This window comes from Daphnia pulex, chromosome 8 (genome assembly GCF_021134715.1).
Source record: "Daphnia pulex isolate KAP4 chromosome 8, ASM2113471v1".
NCBI classification, from domain to species: Eukaryota; Metazoa; Arthropoda; class Branchiopoda; order Diplostraca; family Daphniidae; genus Daphnia; species Daphnia pulex.
The window spans coordinates 6,611,921-6,631,916 of record NC_060024.1 but is presented as its reverse complement, the minus strand read 5'-3'; the positions used below and the strand labels follow the sequence as shown (position 1 = coordinate 6,631,916).

At 39.3% G+C, this 19,996-nt stretch overlaps 4 protein-coding genes across 8 annotated transcripts in view; 3 read left to right on the top strand and 1 right to left on the bottom strand.

The window, feature by feature from the left end:
* LOC124200302 overlaps positions 1-8,096 on the top strand; it is a 67,135-nt gene extending 59,039 nt beyond the window's left edge. Inside the window, exons 1-2 of one of the 2 annotated variants that reach the window (XM_046596493.1) lie at positions 6,870-6,976; positions 7,093-8,096. In XM_046596493.1, the coding sequence (XP_046452449.1) occupies positions 6,965-6,976; positions 7,093-7,953 (873 nt within the window). In that variant the 5' untranslated portion in view covers positions 6,870-6,964 and the 3' untranslated portion in view covers positions 7,954-8,096. Of the gene's footprint in view, positions 1-6,869; positions 6,977-7,092 lie in introns of those variants that run through there. The other variant, XM_046596494.1, reaches the window with a different exon arrangement.
* LOC124200298 lies at positions 601-3,769 on the bottom strand. 2 transcript variants are annotated; one of them, XM_046596487.1, is made up of 7 exons: positions 3,442-3,768; positions 2,035-2,302; positions 1,888-1,941; positions 1,755-1,817; positions 1,437-1,658; positions 1,092-1,348; positions 623-824 (listed from the first exon to the last, which is right to left on the bottom strand). In XM_046596487.1, the coding sequence occupies exons 1-7, from the start codon at positions 3,475-3,477 to the stop codon at positions 702-704; spliced, it is 1,023 nt and encodes a 340-aa protein (XP_046452443.1). In that variant the 5' UTR covers positions 3,478-3,768; the 3' UTR covers positions 623-701. The 2 variants fall into 2 exon arrangements, with proteins under 2 accessions (XP_046452442.1, XP_046452443.1); XM_046596486.1 differs by having other exon boundaries at positions 601-824; positions 1,437-1,817; positions 3,442-3,769.
* Positions 8,097-11,339: 3,243 nt separating the features above from the next.
* LOC124199458 lies at positions 11,340-12,799 on the top strand. The gene is made up of 2 exons (XM_046595275.1): positions 11,340-11,668; positions 11,799-12,799. The coding sequence occupies exons 1-2, from the start codon at positions 11,657-11,659 to the stop codon at positions 12,654-12,656; spliced, it is 870 nt and encodes a 289-aa protein (XP_046451231.1). The 5' UTR covers positions 11,340-11,656; the 3' UTR covers positions 12,657-12,799.
* Positions 12,800-14,562: 1,763 nt separating this feature from the next.
* LOC124199457 lies at positions 14,563-19,859 on the top strand. Of its 3 annotated transcripts, XM_046595274.1 has the most exons (3): positions 14,563-14,686; positions 14,810-14,957; positions 18,804-19,859. In XM_046595274.1, exons 1-3 carry the CDS (start codon positions 14,675-14,677, stop codon positions 19,739-19,741), a joined length of 1,098 nt encoding a protein of 365 aa, XP_046451230.1. In that variant the 5' UTR covers positions 14,563-14,674; the 3' UTR covers positions 19,742-19,859. The 3 variants fall into 3 exon arrangements, with proteins under 3 accessions (XP_046451230.1, XP_046451228.1, XP_046451227.1); XM_046595272.1 differs by lacking the exon at positions 14,810-14,957 and having other exon boundaries at positions 14,639-14,686; positions 18,650-19,859; XM_046595271.1 differs by lacking the exons at positions 14,563-14,686; positions 14,810-14,957 and adding an exon at positions 18,442-18,520 and having other exon boundaries at positions 18,650-19,859.
* The last annotated feature ends 137 nt before the right edge of the window (positions 19,860-19,996 follow it).

Here is a 19,996-nt window from a genome sequence, read left to right as displayed (position 1 = left end):
CTGTCGTCGAATGACAGAAAAACGAGGACGCAGATCGTCTATGGGCGATCCCCGCTTGGTTTGTGCGTCACATCGATTATTATATACGAGCACATCGCTATATGTGCTGCGCACTTGGTCCGCTCTTCTAATAAGATGCAGCACAGCATCAGTCGAGAATATTGATCAAATTGACACGTGCTGCTGCTGCCCTATACCACTACATGTAGAGTTGGAAAAGGAATAACATTTTGAAATCGCATCACTCAGACTAGCTACCGTATATAAATATTAACTCAGGGGCCAGCATGGCAGATTGCAGGCCAACGTTGTCTGTCATGTACAGCAAACAAGTATGTAGCACATGCAAATTTTGGGCGCGTATAGGCTAGGCCCTACTCCACGCCGTAAATATGAACACACGATGTAAGCTAATAAATTTGTCGAACTTTTTTGAACCAGCTGTTTTTCAAACTCAATAACATATAACAAGTTTTTTAGGCCTTTCAACCGCTTTTATAACGATGTGATTTCTTATATTTTGTTACATGGGGACTCTTCTCATGTTTGATATAAAAAAAAAAGATTTCCATATTTATTAGGAAACAGAAAGAAGAAGAAATGTTATAAATTTTGTATTCGTGAAAATAGTTTGTACAATGACGCATCAAATTGAGTTGAATAATTTAAATAAACAAAAAAAGAAGCGACAAATGTCCTTATTAAGGACTGGAAGCCCAAACACATGCCATTGTGTATTTCTCCGATGCTAAGGTACCGGTTACGATAAGTTGGATGAATCCTGCCTCTTCCCTTGGCTTGTACGGCAACACTGGCCCATTTTGCTATGGAAACATTCAACAAAACAGAAAATATTATGTTTCCTTAATTGCTGTTCTGCCTGTTGCTGTAAGTTAATTGAGAGCGTGTATAATTCGGGGGTTGGCAACTCCCCAGAATCTTCGTACACCCTGGTCCGCCCTGGCCAGAATCTCCCTATCTCTCCTCTCATAGAATCTTTTGGAATCTCTAGAATCTCTCTAGAATCCCGAATCTTCGTACACCCAAGTTGTGAGTTGCCAACCCCCGGTATAATTTAAACTCTCATATACCGTTGTAACCGTAACATCTGTGGGAATGTAGGGACATGTCATTTTGACTTTAGTGTTGGGAGCTGCGGCAACTACTCCGACGACCGCAGTGGCAACGCTGGCGGCGATGTTCTTATTCTTCTTTTTCAGGTAACGGCCGAAGCTCTTGCGACCGCCACTTCCGGCGCTGCTGCTCGGAAACAAAATGAAAATGGTGCCACTGGACGCGATGGAAGCCACCGAGCAGGTACCCAAGGAAGAACCGAAACTCTCGCAAGCTATAAGAACATGTGAAATTATTTAAAAGAATTATTTTGGAAGACAAAAAAAATGAATTTGATTTAATTCATTTTTTAATTAATTAACCTGTAACTGTCAAAATGATATGCTCGGGGAGTGTAGGACATTCGACGGCGGAGACGGTGGGACACACGGGACAATCTATTGCTGCCACGCTGTCCGGTAACAATTCCGACTGTTTCTTGTTGATGAGCCTCTGTCCGCCCACGTAGATGTTGGTGATGCCGAAAAACTGGGCCAGCGTTTCGTTATTGCTGGTGGTCTCCGGCAACATCAGGAGCGGCGACTCTTGGAACGAGACGTAATCTTCATTCCCGTCAACCGATTTCGCTACTCCCCAGAATTTCGGGTATTTAATACCAGCAGCAGAGCCGGCGGTGTTACCTGTTTGATTGATGGCGAGGGAATTCACGGTCTCTGCAAGCTGATTGATTTCATTTTCCACGGCTGTATATAAATCGCAGCAGACATTCAAGAAATTAAGTAAATGTATAGAATAACAAAAATTGAGAGTCACCAGCGATTTTGTCCTGGCTGTCGTCTGTCGGTGGTTCTCCTCTCGATTGACGTTCTTATATCAATTTCGAATAATTATTTTTGATAATATTATTTCATTTTTAGAATACAAAAGAGCTTATATAGTATATGATGTGTATAATTATACCTTCGAGTGTATCGGTTTCTAGACTATCCACAGATCGCTTGACGATTTTGGACAGGTTGATGGAAGGTGATGGGATCTGCTGTCGCTCCGAATGGAAATGAAAATGCCATCGAGGCTGATGCTGGCGATAGATTAGCTCGTCATCTGAGACGACCAAAGGGCGGTGGGAGAGTCGATGCAGCTGTCGAGATCCAGCAGTGCTGCTGATTGGCCAATTCATCGTCGGATTTCCTTCGATGCCGATCGATAACCAACTCTCCGCCAAGAACTAATGTGCAATGTAAAAGATGCGCGCCCAAAATAATTTACACAGCCGCGTTAAACTGCTTATTTTAACGATTTCCAGTACCTACACACCCCTAACAGTTTCAGTACCCTTCAAAAGGGTCGAATATGCTACTGAAACGCAATTCAGTATTTTACTGTACTTGCTTAAGTACAAATTCCCTACTAACCATTCATTTGCCTACTTTTTACGTTATTCCTAGTGAAACTGTTAGTAGGCATAGTTCTGTTCAGTAGGTCGGTCCAGCATTTTATAAAGATTTAGTTAGTAGTCTGAAAAATTCAGTATGTTCAGGTAGGGTTAGTAGTTTGATTTTAAAAAGTAATCAATAATAAAAGCAATCTAGGTTATAGCTAGTAGTTTACAAAAATTTAGTACTTTTGTTATAAGTAGTGTGAACAATTCAGTACCTTTGATCACTAGTTCAAAAAGTTCAGTAGGAAGGCTTAGCAGTTTGACGGAAAAAAGTAATCAGTTGAACGTTAGTCACATACAAAACTGTAAGTATGTTTTCACATCGTCTTTGCGGTTTAGTAGGTTACAACTTGCAAGGAATAAGTAGTATTCGTTAGGATAGTAATTTTTGTATATATCACTGTGGCGTGCCTGTAAGGCACTAGACTGCCACACAGAAGGTCCGGGTTCAATTCCCGAATAAATCAAGGCTTCTTTCCAAGTTAAATAAAATCGCAATGGTCGGTTAGTAGGATATACAATTGGTTAGTAGCTTGGTGAGTGGTCAAAACTTTTTAAGTAAGGGGTGGGTAGTAAAAGCAGGAAAGAATTTAAAGTGGTTTAGTTTATTCTTAGTAAGCTGAACACCGGATAGGGGTTTCTAATAAATTAGTAAGGTGAGTAAGAAAAGGTAGAAGAATTGAGAAGTAGTTTCAATCAATTGGTTAGTAGGCTGTCACCGAGTAGCAGTTACAAGAAAGTAGGATACCGCCACTGTGTAGGCACCGACACTATATGTGAATGCTGTTGATCTCCCTTGCGTCACCAGAACAAGTTACAATAGCGCCCGGCAACAAGTTGTATTTTATAACGAGTATTAATTCACCAACACCATTGCGCAAGTGCATATGTTACCTAACAGGAATTATTGATAGTTTTGTATTTACCAGTAAAGTTGTGATGCCGATGATAACTTTCCACATCTTCAGTGGGAAGAGATTTCTTTATTAGGGATCAGCAAAGCACGTCCAGTTCTGAAACTGTTGCCAGGAGAAATGCTCTGCGGCAGTGATGCGATACATAGTAGCGGCTGTGCTGACCAGGGATATGTTTCGGCATATACGAAAATATTTACCGGGAAATTTCCATACATAATAATACGGCCGATATATACTAGCTAATAAGTGTAACTGTGACAAGCCAAAACTCCTCCCCCGTTGCTGCTGGCTTTACACAAATTCCCAACTTTATGAATTGCACATCAGGGCGGAAGTTATTTTTCGGCCCATCCACCGTGACGTGTGTATGCACTATATGCAACTGTCGTTCAGTATGCCACATGCGGCCACATGCACCTGTTTCACCCTTGGTTGTATAAATAATATACCGCTGTGGTAAATCACTTGTTTTGGCACCTCATGTAGATCATCACACGACATCATCGCAATGATCTATTATATTGTAGCGTGGGAATCCCTTACGGAAAAATCTCATTAAAACTCATAAAGAAATACATGAGAATAACCTTAATTCTCATTCATTTTGTCGTGATATTTTGGTGAGATTAACAGCAAAATATCATTTATTTGATGACTTTTGATGAGAATTTGGGACATTTTCAAGTTTAAAATCAGCCGTTAATCATTAATTTCATGTGAACAAAGTGAGAATTATGTTATTTCTCATCTAAATATAAATGATTAGTCGCGTAAATATAATGATTTCTGACTGAGGGTTTACTGTAATCTCGCTTAATTTCTCTTTTTCCACAAAAATGTTAATGATTTTCTCACTAAAATTTGAATGAGAATTTGAGCGCTTTTAAATGAGATTTTAATTATATAAATTGAAAAAAGAATTGCCCTGACCAGGAATCGAACCTCGACTTCCAGGGTGGCTTGCCAATCTGCTAACCACTACACCACCAATTGATGTTGTAATTGAAGCTTTTTAACGTGGAAATTAATAAATTGGTTAGTTTAGTGATATAACAACAGGGTTATGGGACTTAGAATAATTTACACAAAAAACACATACCAGAGTCAAATAGAAATTGCACTCAAATTTACTTAGCGCGTGAAAAAACTTAGTAAAAATTTCTATGATGCGTTTTGACATACCATATAATCAATTGGTTAGTTTAGTTAGATAAAAGCCAGATTTCGGGACTTAGAATAATTCACACAAAAAAAAACACACCAGAGTAAAATAGAACTTTCACTCAAATTTACTTAGCGCGTTAAAAAAAATAGTTATCCCAGCCTATCTTGTGATTATAAAAACATCGTGTAATTTTTGTGAGAATTAGATAGCTACCATATATTTACGAAAGGTAAAAAATAAAAAATGTAAAAGTCCAAAAAGAATTTAAAGTCAGAATATTTCATTCCAGGTAGGCCTATATACTTATTTGCTGATTTTAACGGATATTTTTAGGATTGTATTAAAAGAATACAAGAAAATATTTTGATGTCATATATGTAGAAATTTTCCCTTGATTTTTCACACATCATTACAAAACATAAGAAAATATTGACGATTAAATAGTTATAATTTCACATCTGATCTGTTGAATTGTAGCTGATTATTACTGACTTTTTGTTATGAATTTGAAGATTTTAAAGCCCAAAATTGGGTGAAAATAATACCAAAAAATCTTTTGATTCCTTAGTGGGAACTGATTTTCACATGATTTTAATGAAAAATCTCACTATAAAGCATTAGAGAAATTATTGATAAAAAGCTCTTAATAAATGATAATATACAAAATAATTATAATTAAATATCATGATCTCACACCTAAATCTACCTGATTTCTGATAGACATTTAATAATAAATTTCATGATTTTTAAGCCAAAAAACTGTATAAAAGAAAACCAAAAAAATCGTATAATGTCATAGGTAAAATTGATTTTCACATGATTTTATACAAGTATCTCAATACAAAACATCAATAGAAATTAATGATTGATAACTCAGAATATATGATAAAATATTTATTTGTTATAAGAATATATCATGATATTCCCGCTTAATAATCACTGTTTTTTTGCAGATTTTTCATGCGAAAAAACTGCGGAAAAATCATGAGATTTTATTGATTTTCACATGAATTTATACAAGAATCTCTTGACAAAACATCAATAGAAATTAATGATTAATAACTCAGAATTTATGACAAATTACTTATTGATTATAAGAATATATCATGATATTCCCGCTTAATAATCACTGATTTTTTGCAGATTTTTCATGCGAAAAAAACTGCGGGAAAATCATGACATTTTATTGATTTCCACATGATTTTATACAAGTATCTCATTACAAAATACCAATAGAAATTAATGATTAAAAACTGAGAATACATGATATATTACTGATTCATTTTAAGAAAATATCATGATATTTATGGTTAATTATCACCAGTTTCTTGCATATTTCTCATGCGAAAAGTCTGTGGTAAAATCATGAAATTTATATGATTTCTTTCTGATTTCTTACTACGGATTGGGTTATATCTCATATAAAATGAGACAAAAATATTTTAAACACTTTTAATGATAAATATGAGGGTGAAAATTCTCATCAATTTAATGAGAAATATATGAGATCATCAAAAATTATTAAAAAATCATTGATGTCATTAATAAACATATGATTTCTCATATAGTTTGATGAGATTTTTCCGTAAGGGATGGGCAGGAAATGACATATGTTGACCGTGGCTGTAATTTTTATGCAGTAGTACAGCCAGTAGTAGGTTATTATGCGAAATAAAACAGCTGATTCTGATTGCGGATGTTGTTTTTTTTTTAAATTAAAATTCGACGTATAACGATTGTGACAAAATAATAAAGGTCATAATATTAGACTGGACTGATGAAGTTTTGGGCGTGGTGGTAGATATGCTGTAGCCTATATAAGGTGGACTATATTTAAAGCTGATGGCTAAAAAGTCATTTTTTTTTGTCTTATGATAATGGGAATAAAGATTATAAAACCCGGAAGATTTCAAATTCTTGCTGAGGGTCAACAAAAATCAATCTTCAATATACATGAAAGGCTGAAAGTGATTGTACACGGACTCTAGAATATATATTTGGTATACATATATATATATATACATATTATTAACAGCGTCATTGTTGCACCTTGGAATGTATAACAAGGCCGCTTATTTATAAGCAGTCAATAATGCTCAAGCCAGAACGAGGGCAGACAATTTTTTGTGTCCAGCCAGTTGGTGTTTGGAAAAAAAAAAAACATCTACTATGTATTTTCCAACTCTTTTCTGCCGTTTCACTGGTCCAATTTTTCCGCAATTTCTTACAACCGGTTTCCACCAGCAGCAAAGCGGCAGGGTGTCTATTTTGACCTTTTGGAAATACAAGTATAAAAGGGACACCTGCGAATCGAGTCAGTCACCAACTTCTCGTCTCAGCTCCTACATTCATTTCTGCGAAAATAAGATGAAATCCATAGTAAGTCCTTTTCAATAAACTTAATTATATTGTATACTTTGCAAACATGTTTTTGGAGTCGTCTAATAGAATGTATATAGCCTATAGTAATTATATTAATAAATCGTCCATCACAGGTCGCTTGTCTTTTGGTTTTGGCTGTTTCCGTCCATTCCCAATGGCCGAACAACTTCGGGTACGGTCTCAATCCTGCTGGGTATTTTGGCGGATTCAACGGCCTCTACCCGGGTTACGCCGGATTCCCAGCAAATGGACCTTTTTACGGACATCCAGGACGATTCGTCAACTACCCAGCTGCATCTCTGCCTGCCTATGACGCCTTCGGCAACCAAGTCGGAGGATACGGTCAAGTACAGGACACGCCGGAAGTGGCCCAGGCCAAAGCGGCTCACTTTGCCGCCCACGCCGCCGCCAGGGCCCGTCTCTTTACTCCCGTCGTAGCGGCTCCTGTTGCTGTTCCTGTCGCTGCTGATGCTGCTGTGGCTCCCACTCTGGCTATGGAAACTGCTGCTTCTTCGCTGGTAGAAACTGTTGCCACTCCGGTGGTTGAAACCGTTTCCGCTCCGGTCGTCGAAACTGATGTTGCCGCTCCGGTCGAGTCTGTCGCTGTTGCCACTCCCATCATGTCCCGCAATAAGCGACTGATTCAGTTGGCTCCTCAGCACGTCAACTCATCTCCTTTCGCTTACAACTATGCTTCTCCTTTCGCTTATTACAATCACTATGCTGGCTCTCCTTTTGCTTACTCCAACTTTGGCACACCTTTCGGCTACAACTATGGCTCTCCTTATTTCGGCTATCACTTTGGAAACCCTTTCACCTATAACGGCCAATATTATCCCACGGCTTATAATAACTTTGCTGCTGCTGCTGCTGTTGAGGCGCCGGTTGTTGTCGCCTCTGCTGCTGTCGCCGAAACCAACGCAGACAGTGTCGTCGCCACATCTGACGCAACAGCAATCGTCGCAATAGCCTAATGTTTCGACAAATTGTTACGGTTATACGCAGGCTTTGTATACCTTACATTATCCATTCCTGATTCTTTCTTTTTTTCATCTGTACAATAGTTGTCGCCATTTTTCGCTGCCAAAGTTAATGAAATACAATCGTGTGAGTCAAATCTCTGATGTTGAACAATTTTCAAATATTGTTATAAAAAAGGGCAGCAATTCCGTTTTATAACACTGTTAAAAAGAGTATTACTTTTTGGTGGTTTGAGGGTACCACAAACGAGGAAAAAATCAATGAAATTGTCAAAATATCGTAAAATCTCATTTGTGCAAGTTTAAACCCCCTATTTATGGTAACCCGTACCAAAAATGGCGGGAAACCCCCCCACTTGATACCCAGATTATTATGGTATTTATCTGCAGTGGGCTAACAGAAAATTAAATTTTGACCAAATTTCAAAAAGTCCTGTAGGGGAGAGGGGCGCTAGTTGGCAGGGTCACTTTTTGTGAATTTATTTGAATTTTTTGAAAACACGTTTTGCAAATTGAATGAATAAATCAAATTCAGATTTCAATTCTCTATGAATTGATCGTATTTGTTTACAATGTTCATTTACACGAAATTGTTAAATTGAGAAAAACTCAAAAAAAAAAGTCTGCCAACTTGCCCCACCTACGGGGTAAGTTGGCAAGTGACGATTCTCCATTGCTCCAAAATTTCTAGGTCGAATTTTGAAAACTTGCAACTCAACATCTCGTGAGAAATATATATGCCAACATGACCCTCAAAATTTCTGACAACTAACCCCACAGGGTGCTTTTCGAACAAATAAATTGATAACTAAATAACTTTTTAATGTAGAAATGTCGGGTTTCTTTTAAAAATAAGACAAACATTAATTCTTTTTTGCTTGGGTTTTCTGACACTCTTAAAGTTTTATAATATGAGAAAAATGAAAAGTGCTGAGAGGCCCAAAAAAAACTTTTTGCCGTTTTTTTTTTTCTCTTTGCTATAACTCCTGTTGGGGAAGTCGTATACTTTTGAAATTTTGCATGAGTAATCTGGGTGTTGTTTTTCATATTTGGTGTAAAAGACTTGATTTGTTTTGGTCTGCAAGGGGTCTAACTAGAAAAATGCCAACTTACCCCACCTGCCAACTAGCCCCCCTCTCCCCTATAGGGGAGAGTTGTTGCTAGTTGGCAGGGTCTCTTTTTCTGAATTTATTTGAATTTTTTGACCACACGTTTTGCAAATTGAATGAATAAATCAAATTCAGATTTCAATTCTCTATGAATTGATCGTATTTGTTTACAATGTTCATTTACACGAAATTGTAAAATTGAGAAAAATTGCAAAAAAAAGTCTGCCAACTTGCCCCACCTACGGGGTAAGTTGGCAGCTGACGATTCTCCATTGCTCAAAAGTTTCAAGGTCGAATTTTGAAAACTTGCAACTCAGCATCTCGTGAGAAATATATATACCAACATGTCCCTAAAAATTTCTGACAACTAACCCCACAGGGTGCTTTTTGAACAAATAAATTGATAACTAAATAACTTTTTAATGTAGAAATGTCGGGTTTCTTTTAAAAATAAGACAAACATTAATTCTTAGTTGCTTGGGTTTTCTGACACTCTTAATGTTTTATATTATGAGAAAAATGAAAAGTGCTGAGAGGCCAAAAAAAAACTTTTTGCCGTTTTTTCTTTCTTTTTGCTTTAACTCCTGTTGGGGAGATCGTATACTTTTGAAATTTTGTATGAGCAATCTGGGTGTTGTCTTTCATATCTGGTGCAAAAGGCTTGGCTTGTTTTGGTCTGTAAAGGTTCTAATTAGCAAAATGCCAACTTACCCCACCTGCCAACTAGCCCCCTCCCCCTATTTTCCCCATACATCCCAGCGCTTTCATTCCGGGTGACATAAAAAAAGCATCAATATCCTTTCCACATCACACTCGAGCGTGTGTATCGATGCATAAATAATATTATTTAAAATATATGCTGCAACGTCAATGTCAATAGCGTCAGCATTATTAGGATATTATGCAGGATTTCAAAGGCGAGACAGACTTTTAGGTATTCCTTATTATTCTTAGATTCGAACACTTCCTGGCGGCCCAAATTAAATTGATACGGGCAAGGACGCTCAAATGTAATCAAATAAAAAAAATCCTTTAATCGAAATCAGCAAGTTTATTCAATTAAATAAAAAAAATATATTGTTTAAAACGAGAGCATATCAACCCTTGTGTTATTATTCGCATAAAGACCTTCGAATAAGATTCCATCAATTAACCCACAATTTTTTTTTAGTATTCCAAATAAGGAATCGCTGATCGAATTTCAATGCTCCGCTTTTTTTTCTTCGAAAGAAACTTCAAAACCAGTTAACCTTCCCGTTATAGAAATTCTAAAAAAAAAATTTCTCTCACCCACCTCGCTCTATCAAAACAACTTACAACGGCTTCGAATCCATTTTCAGTTTATTTGAAATTATATTCAAGAGCCGCTAAATCTATCATGAGACAATGAGACATTGTGATGTCTTTTTCATGGATATTGGAAATTTTCTTCGTTTTTTCATGAAATCATTTAGCTGTTGGGGTTATCTGTCAATAAGAAGGCAAAAGGTATATTTAGCCTGAAGTTATGAGTGGAAAAACAATACAGATAATTCCCTTCTCTTTTTCACCAGCATGGAAAGCTAATACTTCCTTGTTATTATATCAACAGCACTATTTTATTGTTCCATATTGTCGCATGCATGGTATAGGCTATACGCGGTAAAAAATTCCAATAATCCAAGTTATTTTAAAGATTACTTTAAATGGAATCGAACATGAGATGAGCATTTCATTAAGGTCAGACAAGTAAAAAATTATTTATTGATTTAAAATCCTGGGTGAAAAATGGCGAGTCACTTTCAACTATGTTAAAACATTTAGTGCGGCACACTTGGTACTTAAAAAAAATTGTAACTGATGGCGATAACGCGATTATACCACAAAGAAAAAACACTATCTGCTTTTATTCTGTCAAAACTACCGATCTGAAATAACACGCAAAGACGAGGATTGTTCACTTTTGTTAAACGACTTTCAGCCCAAGAAATGAGCCCTTGTTTTTATTTTCGTTTGTTTTATTATTTTGTTTTGCATATGATATGGCCATCGGCATCAACCAATACCCGGAACTATGGTCCATTTTTGAGCGCACGTGCTGTGCTTTTTACATTCCACGCCCTAGACAGTTTCATTTTCTGATCAATGAAATGTAGACTATATTATAAGAATAGTGGAAATTTAAAATAGTGCCGACACGTCATTGTGCACCATGAACTACATGGGCAAGGTCGTTCTATAGAATTCATGCTGATAAACGCACAGCAGGGACTCGTTTGACATCCGTGTCGCGGTTGCACACGGGATTGCGGAACAACATATTAAACATACGTTTTCAATGTAGGCCCTAAAACACTTTTGTTGCTGGACAAAACCAGTTTCAAGTTTCAGATTGTTTATTATATTCTGCTGTATTTTTTCCTTTTTGGCTCACCATTTGGCATGTTCCGCAACCTTTAGATCGTTTTTTTTTTCTTTTTCTCTAATCACTGTTATTCCCCCCCCCCCTTTGAAAGTACACCAGTATATAAGGTTAGCCATCGATTTGAGTTAGTCAGCAGCAGTCTCTCCTCTGCACAGCGTTTGACTCCCAATTTTACGAAACTAAGATGAAATCCATTGTAAGTCGATTTCAATTTGCAATGAGCCCAATTTCTTTTAGAGAATAATATAAATGTCCAGTAACAAAATTGATGTTATTACAATACCAGATTATATAACATTTTATTGAATTTCATTACGCACGCACAGGTCGCCTGTCTTTTGGTTTTGGCTGTTTCCGTCCATTCCCAATGGCCGAACAACTTCGGGTACGGTCTCAATCCTGCTGGATTCTTTGGCGGATTCAACGGCCTCTACCCGGGTTACGCCGGATTCCCGACCGGACCTTTTTACGGACATCCAGGACGATTCGTCAACTACCCAGCTGCATCTCTGCCTGCCAATGACGCCTTCGGCAACCAAGTCGGAGGCTATGGTCAAGTGCAGGACACGCCGGAAGTGGCCCAGGCCAAAGCGGCTCACTTTGCCGCCCATGACGCCGCCAGGGCCCGTCTCTTTACTCCCGTCGTAGGGGCTCCTGTTGCTGTTCCCCTCGTCGCTGATGTTGCTGTGGCTCCCACTCTGGCTATGGAAACTGCTGCTTCTTCGCTGGTAGAAACTGTTGCCACTCCAGTGATTGAAACCGTTTCCGCTCCGGTCGTCGAAGCTGATGTGGCCGCTCCGGTCGAGCAGTCTGTCGCTGTTGCCACTCCCATCATGTCCCGCAAAAAGCGACAGATTCAGTTGGCTCCTCAGCAAGTCAACTCATCTCCTTTCGGTTACAACTATGCTTCTCCTTTCGCTTATTACAATCACTACGCTGGCTCTCCTTTTGCTTACTCCAACTTTGGCACACCTTTCGGCTACAACTATGGCGCTCCTTTCGGCTATCACTTTGGAAACCCTTTCACCTATAACGGCCAATATTATCCCACGGCTTATAATAACTTTGCTGCTGCTGCTGCTGTTGAGGCGCCGGTTGTTGTCGCCTCTCCTGCTGTCGCCGAAACCAACGCAGACAGAGTCGTCGCCACATCTGACGCAACAGCAATCGTCGCAATAGCCTAATGTTTCGACAAATTGTTACGGTTATACGCAGGCTTTGTATACCTTACATTATCCATTCCTGATTCTTTCTTTTTTTCATCTGTACAATAGTTGTCGCCATTTTTCGCTGCCAAAGTTAATGAAATACAATCGTGTGAGTCAAATCTCTGATGTTAAACAATTTACAAATATTGTTATAAAAAAGGGCAGCAATTCCGTTTTATAACACTGTTAAAAAGAGTATTACTTTTTGGTGGTTTGAGGGTACCACAAACGAGGAAAAAATCAATGAAATTGTCAAAATATCGCAAAATCTTATTTTTGGCAGTTTAAACCCCCTGTTTATAGTAATCCGTACCAGAAAATAGTGGTAAACCCCCCCACTTGATGCCCAGATTATTATGGTATTTATCTGCACTAGGCTAACAGAAAATTCAATTCTGACCAAATTTAAAAAAGTGCTAGGGGAGAGTTGTTGCTATTTGGCAGGGTCACTTTTTCTGAATTTATTTGAATTTTTTGACCACACGTTTTGCAAATTGATTGAATAAATCAAATTCAGATTTAAATTCTCTATGAATTTATCGTATTTGTTTACAATTTTCATTTACACGAAATTGTGAAATTGAGAAAAACTGCAAAAAAACTGCCAACTTGCCCCACCTACGGGTTAAGTAGGCAAGTGACGATTCTCCATTGCTCCAAAATTTCTAGATCGAATTTTGAAAACTTGCAATCGGCAGCATCTCGTGAGAAATCTGTATGCCAACCTGTCCCTCCAAATTTCTGACAACTAACCCTACAGGGTGCTTTTCGAAGAAATAAATTGATAACTAAATAACTTTTTAATGTAGAAACACGGTCTACCAGGAGAGGTACCCAAACGCCATGGCAGCAGACTAATCAAGGGACTCAGAAGCTTCCCTAATTTGCCGCTTGGATCACGGGCGTAGCTTGGTCAGAACTCTTCAATGCTGCCATTGCCGCCAATTGCCGCTGGCGGCTTGCGGTGGGATTCCCCGAATATATCGAGGGAGGGGGGAGAGGGAGACTGTGCAACACACAACAGCCGGTGGCCAAGCCACGCTCGCGATCCAAGCGGCATTTTGAGGAAGCTTCTAAGACCCTTGATTATTCTGGCTGACGAAAGGGATAGGGCGTTTGGGTACCTCTCCTGGTAGAGCGTGGTAGAAATGTCGGGTTTCTTTTAAAAATAAGACAAACATTAATTCTTTTTTGCTTGGGTTTTCTGACATTCTTAATGTTTTATATTATGAGAAAAATGAAAAGTGCTGAGAGGCCCAAAAAAAACTTTTTGCAATTTTTTTTTTCTTTTTGCTTTAACTCCTGTTGGGGAGGTCGTATACTTTTGAAATTTTGTATGAGCAATCTGGGTGTTGTTTTTCATATTTGGTGTAAAAGGCTTTATTTATTTGTTTTGGTCTGTAAGGGGTCTAACTAACAAAATGCCAACTTACCCCACCTGCTAACTAGCCCCCCCTCTCCCCTACTTTCCCCATATATCCCAGCGCTTTAATTCCGGGTGACATAAAAAAAGCATCAATATCCTTTCCACATCACACTCGAGCGTGTGTATCGATGCATAAATAATATTATTTAAAATAGTGCCGACAGTCATTGTGCACCATGAACTACATGGGCAAGGTCGTTATATAGAATTCATGCTGATAAACGCACAGTAGGGACTCGTTTGGCATCCGTGTCGCGGTTGCACACGGGATTGCGGAACAACATATTATACATACGTTTTCAATGTAAAACACTTTTGTTGCTGGACAAAACCAGTTCAAGTTTTAGATTGTTTATTATATTCTGCTGTTTTTTTTCCTTTTTGGCTCACCATTTGGCATGTTCCGCAACCTTAAGATATTTTTTTTGTTTTGTTTTTTTAATTAATCTCTGTTATTCCCCCCCCCCTTTCAAAGTACCCCAGTATAAAAGGTTAGCCATCGATTGGAGTTAGTCAGCAGCAGTCTCTCCTCTGCACAACGTTTGACTCCCAATTTTGCGAAACTAAGATGAAGTCCATTGTAAGTCGATTTTAATTTTAATCAGCCAAATTTCTTTTAGAGTATAGGCCTATAAATGTCCAATAATAAAATTGATATGTTATTATACAATATCAAATTATATAACATTTTATCTCGCACCAGGTCGCCTGTCTCTTGGTTTTGGTTGTTGCCGTCCAGTCCCAATGGCCGAACAACTTCGGATACGGTGTCCATCCTGCTGGATTCTTTGGCGGATTCAACGGCCTCTACCCGGGTTATGCCGGATTGCCAGCCGGCCCATTCTACGGACATCCAGGACGATATGTGAACTTTCCAGCTTCATCTCTGCCTGCCTATGACGCCTTCGGCAACCAAGTCGGAGGCTACGGTCAAGTTCAGGACACGCCGGAAGTGGCCCAGGCCAAAGCGGCTCACTTTGCCGCCCATGACGCCGCCAGAGCCCGTCTCTTTACACCCGTCGTAGCAGCTCCTGTTGCTGTTCCCCTCGTCGCTGATGCTGCTGTGGCTCCCACTCTGGCTATGGAAACTCCTGGTTCTTCGCTGGTAGAAACTGTTGCCACTCCGGTGGTTGAAACCGTTTCCGCTCCGGTCGTCGATGCTTATGTTGCCCCTCCGTTCGAGTCTGTCGCTGTTGCCTCTCCCATCATGTCCCGCAAAAAGCGACTGATTCAGTTGGCTCCTCAGCACGTCAACTCATCTCCTTTCGCTTACAACTATGCTTCTCCTTTCGCTTATTACAATCACTATGCTGGCTCTCCTTTTGCTTACTCCAACTTTGGCACACCTTTCGGCTACAACTATGGCGCTCCTTTCGGCTATCACTTTGGAAACCCTTTCACCTACAACGGCCAATTTTATCCCACGACTTATAATAACTTTGCTGCTGCTGTTGAGACGCCGGTTGTTGTCGCCTCTCCTGCTGTCGCCGAAACCAACGCAGACAGCGTCGTCGCCACATCTGATGCAACAGCAATCGTCGCCATAACAGCATAATGATTCGACGAATTGTTACGGTTATACGCAGGCTTTGTATACCCTACATTATCCATTTCTGATTCTTTCTTTTTTTCATCTGTACAATAGTTGTCGCCATTTTTCGCTGCCAAAGTTAATGAAATACAATCGTGTGAGTCAAATCTCTGATGTTGAACAATTTACAAATATTATTATAAGTGCAATTCCGACTTATAACTTTAGTAATATAAAAAGCACCGAGATATTGTATCAGCCCTTCTGACTTTTTTTAAAGTTACGCGAATAACGATAACAATAAGTATAGACGCAATATAAAATACCCAACACTTGATGCCCAGATTATTATGGTATCTGCAGTAACAGGAAATTAAATTTTTACTGAATTTTAAAAAGTGCTGTACTTTTCCCATTTAGCCCATATTCCGGGTGACATCAAAACAGCAATATCCTTTCCACATCACACACGTGCTGCGTGCTCTGTATTGATGCATAAATAATATTATTTAAACTATACTGCAACGTCAATGTCGAGTGTAGGATATTATGTATAGGATTTCAAAGGCGAGACAGACTTTTAGGTATTCCTTATTATTCTTATATTCCAAACACTTCCTGGCGGCCCAAAATAAATCGATACGGGCAAGGACGTTCAGATGTAATCAAATAAGAAAAATCCTTTAATCGATGGTTTTTACGAGAGCATATCAACACTTGTGTCATTATTCGCATGACGACCTTCAAAAAAGATTCCAATTAACCCACAAGTTTTTTTTTTAAATATTCCAAATAAGGAATCGCTGATCGAATTTCAATGCTCCGCTTTTTTTTCTTTGAAAAATACTTTAAAACCAGTTAACCTTCATGCTATAGAAATTCTCAAAAAAATTTTCTCTCACTCACCTCGCTCTATCAAAACAACTTACAACGGCATCAAATCCATTTTCAGTTTATTTGAAATTATATATGCAAGAGCCGCGCTAGATCTATCATGAGACAATGAGACATTGTGATGTCTTTTTCACGGATATTATATAGAAATTCTCTTTTATTTCCTGAAATTTTTTAGCTGTTGGGGTTATCTGACAATAACAAGGCAAAAGGTCTAGATATTTAGCCTGAAGTTATTTATGAGTAGAAAAACAATACAGATAATTCCCTTCTCTTTTTCACCAGCATGGTAGGGGAGAGTGGGGCGACTGGTTCACTTTTTTTTCTCTTAGCTCCCATTCCCTTATTTTCCAACGTATTTAGATCCACCAAATCTTAAAAGATAGAGAATTCTTTCTGCTCTAAATGGTGATTTTTGCAATCCGATCCAAATAAATTAAGACTAGGTTATTATCGATCTAAAAAAAAAAAAAAAAAGAGCAAACCCGCCCCTGATACGGGGTCACTTGCTCACACCGCCGGGGTGTCTCGGCCCCTGTATTTCTTACGGAAAACCGTTGACTGACAGTAGAAACTTAAAATTGAAAAAATAAACCAATAATGCAACCCACCAACGGAATATCAATGAAAAAGCTTAAATAAGTATGGTAGTTGACTAAAAACACGAAAAAAGTCGAACACAAATAATTTTACTGCTTTCATATGCAATTTTATGTAAGCCAAAAAGCCCCGACGCTGTGTGGCCGATGCGCCCCCAACAAAGGGGTCTTAGTATATTATTGAATATCTCTTATTTAAACTATTGTAAATATAAAACAAACTAAACAGGCTTAAAGAGGAGATAACGTAGAGTATTTTCCATATTTTTTTATAATTTTAAAGTAATCGGGAAAGCCGATACTTGATTCGAAAGTCAAAGTAGGACGACCCAATTTTAAGACGAAAAATTTATTTTACCTTTCATTCCTCAACCGTTCGTCGTACTACCATGAAATTTTGTTTTAAGATGCGCATTACTAACATCTACATCTCCTGATTTTTTGAATATTTTATTGCAATTCTAACCCATCAAGAAATCAATTTCTTTTGCTTTTTCATTGATATTCCGTTGGTGGGTTGCATTATTGGTTTATTTTTTTAATTTTAAGTTTCTACTGTCAGTCAACGGTTTTTCCGTAAGAAATACAGGGGCCGAAACACCCTGGCGGTGTGAGCAAGTGACCCCGTATCTGGGGCGGGTTTGCTCTTTTTTTTTTTATAAAAAAAATCGGCAATAACCTAGTCTTAATTTATTTAGATCGGATTGAAAAAATCACCATTTAAAGCAGGAAGAATTGTCTATCTTTTAAGATTTGGTGGATCTAAATACTTTGAAAAATAAGGGAATGGGAGCTAAGAGAAAAAAAAGTGAGCCAGTCGCCCCACTCTCCCCTATGTATGTCCATCGGCAACCAATACTCGGAACTATGGTCCATTTTTGAGCGCACGTGCTGTGCTTTTACATTCCACGCCCTAGACAGTTTCATTTTCTGATCAACGAAATGTAGACTATATTATAAGAATAGTGAAACTTTAAAATTGTGCTGACACGTCATTGTGCACCATGAACTATATGGACAAGGTCGTTCTATAGAATTCATGCTGATAAACGCACAGCAGGTACTCGTTTTACATCCGTGTCGCGGTTGCACACGGGATTGCGGAACAACATATTATACATACATTTTCAATGTAAAACACTTTTGTTCCTGGAAAAAACTAGTTCAAGTTTTAGATTGTTTATTATATTCTGCTGTATTTTTTCCTTTTTGGCTCACCATTTGGCATGTTCCGCAACCTTTAGATATTTTTTTCAATAATCACTGTTATCCCCCCCCTTCAAAGTAAACCAGTATAAAAGTGTAGCCATCGATTGGAGTTAGTCAGCAGCAGTCTCTCCTCTGCACAGCATTTGACTCCCAATTTTGCGAAACTAAGATGAAGTCCATTGTAAGTCCATTTCAATTTGCAATCAGCCAAATTTCTTTTAGAGTATAATATAAATGTCCAATAATAAAATTGATATGTTATTATACAATATATATCAAATTACAACATTTCATCCCGCATCACGCACAGGTCGCCTGTCTTTTGGTTTTGATTGTTGCCGTCCAGTCCCAATGGCCGAACAACTTCGGGTACGGTCTCCATCCTGCTGGATTCTTTGGCGGATTTAACGGCCTCTACCCGGATTACGCCGGATTCCCATCAGCAGCTGGACCTTTTTACGGACATCCAGGACGATATGTCAACTACCCGGCTGCATCTCTGCCTGCCTATGACGCCTTCGGCAACCAAGTCGGAGGCTATGGCCAAGTGCAGGACACGCCGGAAGTGGCCCAGGCCAAAGCGGCTCACTTTGCCGCCCACGCCGCCGCCAGGGCCCGTCTCTTTACTCCCGTCGTAGCGGCTCCTGTTGCTGTTCCTGTCGCTGCTGATGCTGCTGTGGCTCCCACTCTGGCTATGGAAACTGCTGCTTCTTCGCTGGTAGAAACTGTTGCCACTCCGGTGGTTGAAACCGTTTCCGCTCCGGTCGTCGAAACTGTTGCCGCTCCAGTTGAGTCTGTCGCTGATGTTGCCACTTCCATCATGTCCCGCAAAAAGCGACAGATTCAGCCATTGGCCAACGCTCCTTTTGGTTTCCCCTACGGAGGATATTATTCAGCACCCAATAACTTCCAGCATTCTGCTGTTCCCTATATTACTCCTAATGTGGGTGCTGGTGCTGCTGTCGCCCCAATCTTCCCGATGGCCACCTCCACCCAATATCACGCCCAAGATGAATTCGGTCAGACGACATTCGGCTACGCTCACCCCGGCCAAGCCGCCACCAACTACCGTGACGCACTGGGAAATCAAATCGGCAGTTACTCTTACTTCAACCCGGAAGGTAAACAAGTCCGTGTGTCTTACACCGCTGACCACAGAGGCTTCCGTGTCCTGTCAAACGACTTGCCCGTCGGTCCCGTTCAAGTGCAAGACACCTTTGAAGTGGCCCAGGCCAAAGCCGCCCACTTTGCCGCCCATGCGGCTGCCAGGGCTCGTCTGATTAGCGCACCGCCAGCAGCCAGCACTGCCGTTGAGGCTCCCATTGCTGCTGCATCAGCAGCAGCAGAACCATCAGTGGTCGTCGCCAGCCCTGATGCTGCAACTGTAGCCCAAACTGCTTAGATAATGCAAATAATAGGTCATTAATTAGAGCTTTCTTCATTGTATCATAAGTCGAACAACCATCTTTTTTTCCTGTATTATACACGCCAGAAATAAACCGAAATTCCAATTTAAAAAACATTGTTGAATTAATTACGAGTTCATGCAGATCTGCTAATTACAATAACCTTTTGTCCTTGTAATATCCGTTTCATGCAAATACCGCGCGCCACATGAGTTTGGAATATAGCGTGCAGTGGCCTATACGCAACAGAC

What these genes read in the sequence shown, in the direction of transcription:
- LOC124200298 (XM_046596486.1), bottom strand. Translation starts at nt 3,477, where the DNA reads ATGTGGAAAGTTATCATCGGCATCACAACTTTACTG. An exon ending in AGAAACCGATACACTCGAAG is followed by an intron (nt 1,942 to 2,034) that starts GTATAATTATAC and finishes AATTGATATAAG; the next exon opens with AACGTCAATCGAGAGGAGAA. An exon ending in TATCATTTTGACAGTTACAG is followed by an intron (nt 1,349 to 1,436) that starts GTTAATTAATTA and finishes ATGTTCTTATAG; the next exon opens with CTTGCGAGAGTTTCGGTTCT.